At 48.4% G+C, this 5,841-nt stretch overlaps 1 protein-coding gene across 1 annotated transcript; it reads left to right on the top strand.

Annotated features, from left to right (window-relative positions):
- Positions 1–285: 285 nt before the first annotated feature.
- On the top strand, positions 286–834 carry LOC118418188. Its single transcript, XM_035824027.1, has one exon. It carries the CDS (start codon positions 286–288, stop codon positions 832–834), a length of 549 nt encoding a protein of 182 aa, XP_035679920.1.
- The last annotated feature ends 5,007 nt before the right edge of the window (positions 835–5,841 follow it).

The raw sequence follows: 5,841 nt of genomic DNA, 5'->3' as shown, positions 1-5,841 counted from the left end.
GATTCCCTGTGGAATGATGTCGATCCCGACAAAATGTACAAACACAAAAGGGCAAGCATTGTAAAATCCACAACACTGCCAAAAGCCACCGACAAGATCAACGCCTCATCAGACGCCAATACCCAGCTTGTCATCCTTCACGTCGGGTCGAATGATTTGGACAATACGAAAGCTCAGCCCGACAGTGTATCCTCATGTGTAGAACAAACACATAAAGTGATTGAGTCTGCAAAAAAGTCCTTCCCGAATGCAAAGATTGCTATGTCTCAGGTCCTACCGAGAGGGATGAATCTGAACTCTAAGTTGAACAGGAACATCGCATCATATAATGATGCAATTGAAAGGTCATGTCTCGAGGACAACAATCTTATTTACATCAGACACAGGCTCCTATCGGAAGATAGGTCGTTGTACAAAACAGACGGCATCCACATCAAGCCTGACACAGGCGTCAGGCTTTTAGTGGCGGATGTCAAACGTATACTGCGGCATCAACAAGAGGCTACACCTAGGAGTCAGGACCCAACAACACAGTACAGGAAACCAGGGAGAGCCGGTGCGTCTAACCGCATACCAGCCGACCGACACCAGCCACCGCGTACCTGGCAGGAACCTCCAAGGACGACCGTGCAGCCTGACGGACGGCCTTCGCCAGGACACCTGCGGATGCACCACAGGCCGTTGAGCATTCCACCGCCGTTTCCCTGGAACCCGGCACCTCCATCAGCGCCGCAGTGGAACCCCAAGACAGGGCCGACGTGGGTTGAGACCCGGGACAAGCGTCAAACCGTGGAAACACTTGTGAACATGTTGACGGACTTCCTGAGACATTAAACTGGGACACACCGGTACAGAAGAAGACTAACGTCAAATAATGCCCAAGTGATCACTCAGGTGACATACTTACCTTTTTGTCTCTTGACATAATCTTTTCTACTAAGTAAGGTGTGTTATTACTTATACAAATAGCTTTATACAATTTATCACAAAAGGATAAATCCACTTGTAATGCAATTTATATATGTATACGTTGACTTGTATTGTTCCACTCTGCGCACAATGTAGCTAAGCTCTAGGTGTTATGATATCTGGTATTACCCGTTCGATCTCAGTATGTCAGCACAAAAGGTAGCCCTGAAGTTTTCTTCATGGAATGTGCAGGGCGGCCTTAGGCGGAAAAGTCAAGACGATGAATTTGCTAGTTATTTAGAAGAATTTGATTTCGTATGTATGCAAGAAACCTGGCTTAGGCCCAGAGAAAACTTTAGATTAGACTCTTTTAGTTATTTTAGGAGTGATAGGAAGGCTAAAAAGACAATGAAAAGGAGCTCAGGTGGAGTAGTCATAATGTTTCGTAACAATCTAATGAAAGGTCTTACGAAACTCCCAACAAAACATCCAGATCTCTTATGGTGTAAATTAGATAAAAACTTTTTTGGTCTAGAACAGGATCTGTTTGTGGGATGTTTATACGTCCCCCCTGAAAATTCACCGTCTGTCGACACAAGAAACAACTCGATCTTTGAAATCCTTCAAGACGATATTGCCGAATTCTCTAATCAAGGAAACATTATGATGTTAGGTGACCTTAATGCAAGAACAGCATCTCTGCAGGAGATAACAATTCAAGATGATTGTCTAAATCACGATTTTATAGATTTCAAAGAAGACTTAAGATATAGGTCAAGCTTCGACAAAGGTGTAAACAAATATGGAAAACAACTAATAGAACTTTGTTCAACGGCTAACCTAGTCATTCTAAATGGTAGGGTTGCAGGAGACCTATCAGGAAAGCTTACCTGCCATAAATATAATGGCTCGAGTATAGTGGACTATTGTATTGTTAGCTCGGAATTCCTCCCGAAAGTGAAATACTTCAAAGTGGATGACCCTTCCATGTTCTCTGATCATTGTTTGATAACCTGCTCAATCTCTACAAATTATTCGCCTTATACAAAGCAAACTAAACCTTTATTACGCCCGCCACCAACTAGATATATCTCACTCACTCACTCGTCCTCTTGCACGTGGTGCGTAGAGCCGACTGAATTCACTAGGGACCTCCACCATCCTCTGTTTGTCGCTGCAAGCTGCGCCTGGTTGGGGGGTGATGTTAATGGTGCGCAGATCTCGGGACACCACGTCCATCCAGCGGGTGCGGGGCTTCCCCCGTGGGCGACGCCATCCTGCCTGCTTTGGGTTGAAGTCGAGCAGGGCTCTGGTGGGGTGCTCTGGAGGGAGCCGGAGGACGTGCCCGTACCATCGAACCCTTCTCATGGCTGCAAGGGAGGAGGCGGGAGGTTGTCCGGTCAGCTCCCTGAGTTCACTGTTGCGCACGTGCTCGTGCCAACGGGTGCCAGTGATCCTCCTCAGAGCTCTAGAGTCGAATCCGTCGAGCCGGGCTGCCAGAGTGTTGTTCAGTGCCCAGGTTTTCGAGCCGTACAGGAGAACTGAAATAACCGAGGAGTTGTAGACTCGTTGTTTGGTCTGCAGGGAGATATGACGATGTCGCCAGAGTGGTTTCCATAGGGACTGTAGGACAGCTGAGGCCTGGGCGCGTCGTTGGTTGACCTCGGGTTTCAGGTCACCTGTCTTGGAGATTATTGAGCCAAGGTACTTGAATGAAGAGACAAAGTTCACGATGCACTGATTGAAGATGAGGGGCTCAGGGTCCGGGCCGTCTCCGATGTGCATGAGCTCTGTCTTGCTCCAATTGATGCTGAGACCAAGCTTCTTGGCCTCCTCATCGTAGACCGTGAGGGCTTCTGCCAGTTGGTCCAGATCATCGACAAGCAGGGAGGTGTCGTCGGCGTACTCGAGGTCGGCCAGGTTGTACTGTCCAAAGGACACCCCGGGGACTCGTTCGCAGACCTTCGTCATCAGGTAGTCAACAACACAGTTGAAGAGGTCGGGGGCAGCCACACAACCCTGTCTGACCCCACTGTTGATGGTGAACCACTCTGACTCTTTCCCGTTTACTCTGACGCAGCTCTCCGCGGAGTTGTACAGCTGCTGGAAAAGGGAGACTATCTTCTGAGGGGCTCCAAGCAGTCTCAGGATTTTCCAGAGGGAGGTATGGTCTACTGTGTCAAAGGCAGCTCTGAGGTCTATGAAGGCAATGTAAAGGTGACGGTCCTTTCTGAACTCCCTGGCCTTCTCAATGGCCAGACGGAGAGCGGAGATATGGTCCGTGGTAGAGCGGTTTGGCATGAAACCTGCCTGTTGTGGGCGCCGCCTGCTCCTGATGGCAGGGATGGCTCTGGTGAGGAGGATACGGGTGAACAGCTTGCCTGGAATGGAGAGTAAGGTGATGCCTCTGTGGTTGCTGCACACCAGCTGGTCTCCCTTCCTTTTCCAGAACGGCAGGATGATCCCTCGTCTCCAGTCATCAGGGAGAGTCTCCAGGACCCATACATGGTTCACTATCTGGGTAAGCCACTGAATCATGTGATCCCCTCCTGCCTTCAGCATCTCAGCCGTTATGTTGCAGATCCCAGGGGGTTTACCATTCTTCAGTTTACCCAGGGCGGCCTTCACCTCATCCGGAGTGACAGGTGTGGTGGGACAATCTGGGTTTGTGGCATCAGCCGAACTGGCCGCCGCAGAGAGTGTGGGGTCCTCGGGTACTGGAGGGTGGTTGAGCAGCTGGCTGAAGTGCTCTTTCCAACGATGGATGCAGTCAGCCTCTGTGGAGATGATATTGCCAGCACTGTCCTTTATCAGAAAGCTACGTTGTCGGGGGCCTGCCTTGGCTTGGCGTAGGAGCCTGTAGACTTGTCTCTGGTCATTCCGCTCTGCCGCAGATTCTAGCTTTGCCGCTTGATCCGTCCAGTACTTCTCACGGTCCTGGCGAATAGCTATGTTGCGAATCCCGTTGAGTCGGCGGTACTCCGTCAGGTCTCCGCGTAGGCGAGCAGCACGGCGAGAGTCGATGATGTCGAGGGTCTCAGGTGAGATCCAGGGTTGCTTGGGTGAGGGTCTGCTCTTGCCAACTGTTTCCTCAGCCGCTTTATGGACTTCGGATTTGAAGAGCTGCCAGTCAGTGGTGGCATCCATTGCTAGGGCGCTGTATCTGTCGGAGATGGCACAGCTGAAGGACTCTTGGATTAAAGGATCCTTGAGCCGAGAGGAGTCAATTCGGGGTTGCTTTTTGGAGGACGGGTCAGCTTTAAGCTTGAGTCGCATGTGGGCCATCAGCAGCCTGTGGTCTGTGTTGCCAAGCTGGGCACCTCTGTAGACTCGGCAGTTGGTGATAAAGGACTTCCAGCGGTTAGAGATGAGGATGTGGTCGATGGCTTTTCTGGTTCTTCCATCGGGGCTGTACCAGGTCCAGTGATGGATCCTCTTACGCGGAAACCAGGTGTCGGCAATACAGAGGTTTGTGGCTCTGCAAAGTTCCAGTAGGCGGTTGCCGTTGTCGTTAGTAGTTGTATCTACAGAAATGGGGCCAATCACATCCTGTTGGGTAGGGGAGCGGGCGTTTGCTGACAGGGTGGCATTAGCATCCGTGAGAACCAGGGTGATGTCATGCGGTGGAGCATCTAGTACAGCTTCCTGCAGCTGGTCGTAGAACGTATCCTTGTCGATATCCTCCGCTACCTCGGTTGGTGCGTAGGCGACAATGACAGTCATCTTTCCATGGGTGTGAAGGAGGCGTGCTGTCAACAGTCTGTCTGAAATGGGTTTCCAGCTGATGAGTGATCCTCTCAAGCGTGAGGGAATGGCTAGGGCTACACCGTAGGGCTACACCGTAGCAGATATATCTGGGACGACAATTCTAAAGATAAATTTACGGAGGCCTTACAAGCACCAATAACTCTAGAGGTTCTGCAGAAATTTATGGATAAGCCCTTCCCGAATGTTGACAGTGCCGTTAAAGAAATCGAAGATATTATTATACATGTAGCCGATAAGTCCTTACGGAAGATCACTCATAAGAAGAAAAAGAAAAAGAAAAACAAACCATGGTTTAACCAGTCTTGTGCTGCTCTCAAACGTAAAGTCAATAATTTGGCTAATGAGTTTTCTAAATACCCGTGGAAACTTGATCTTCGACATGCTTATTTCAACAATCTTAAGATTTACAAGAAAAAGATTAAAACAGAAAGAAAGCTCTTCAAGGAAAGGCAGTGGAACAGTCTCTATAAACTTAGTAAAACAGACCCCCAAAAATTTTGGAGAGAAATGAAAATACAAAATCAGGATGACAACGACAAACAGGTTGAAAGTGATAACATAAGCCCTGAGGAGTGGAAAACACACTTCAAAAATCTCAACGAAATCGCTAGAAGCAGCGATTCCGACACAGACTTCCACAAACATTTTGGCCAGGAGAAACCAGAACTTCTACAGTCAATTACATGCAACACCGTACCTGACATAGGTAATAAGGAATACACAGAAAAGATCATCAGGATCCTTGAAAACGATACAGGAAACCCGCTGGATTACGACATTTTAGACGAGGAAATCATTTCTGGAATACATAAACTAAAAGGAAGAAAGGCTTGCGGCACAGACTCTATTATCAACGAGATGTTGAAATATGGTGCTAATCAACTCCTCCTACCACTGAAGAAACTGTTCAACCTCGCCATCCATTCCGGTAAATTTCCTCCCCAGTGGAGCCAAAGCATCCTTGTCCCCATATATAAAACTGGTGATCCATCAAATCCGTCAAACTATAGAGGGATTGCGATCTCTAGCTGCGTTGGGAAATTATTCACTCTCATATTAAGTAATCGCCTGCAACGCTTTCTAGAAGATAACGATTTATTGACCCCCTTCCAATCTGGATTTAGAAAGAATTTCCGCACAAGTGATAACATATTCGTTCTTAAA

The sequence above is a fragment of the Branchiostoma floridae genome, chromosome 6 (assembly GCF_000003815.2).
Source record: "Branchiostoma floridae strain S238N-H82 chromosome 6, Bfl_VNyyK, whole genome shotgun sequence".
In the NCBI taxonomy this organism is placed as follows: Eukaryota; Metazoa; Chordata; class Leptocardii; order Amphioxiformes; family Branchiostomatidae; genus Branchiostoma; species Branchiostoma floridae.
Note: the sequence above shows the minus strand (reverse complement) of the source record. Positions and strands in the feature narration are given on the sequence as shown.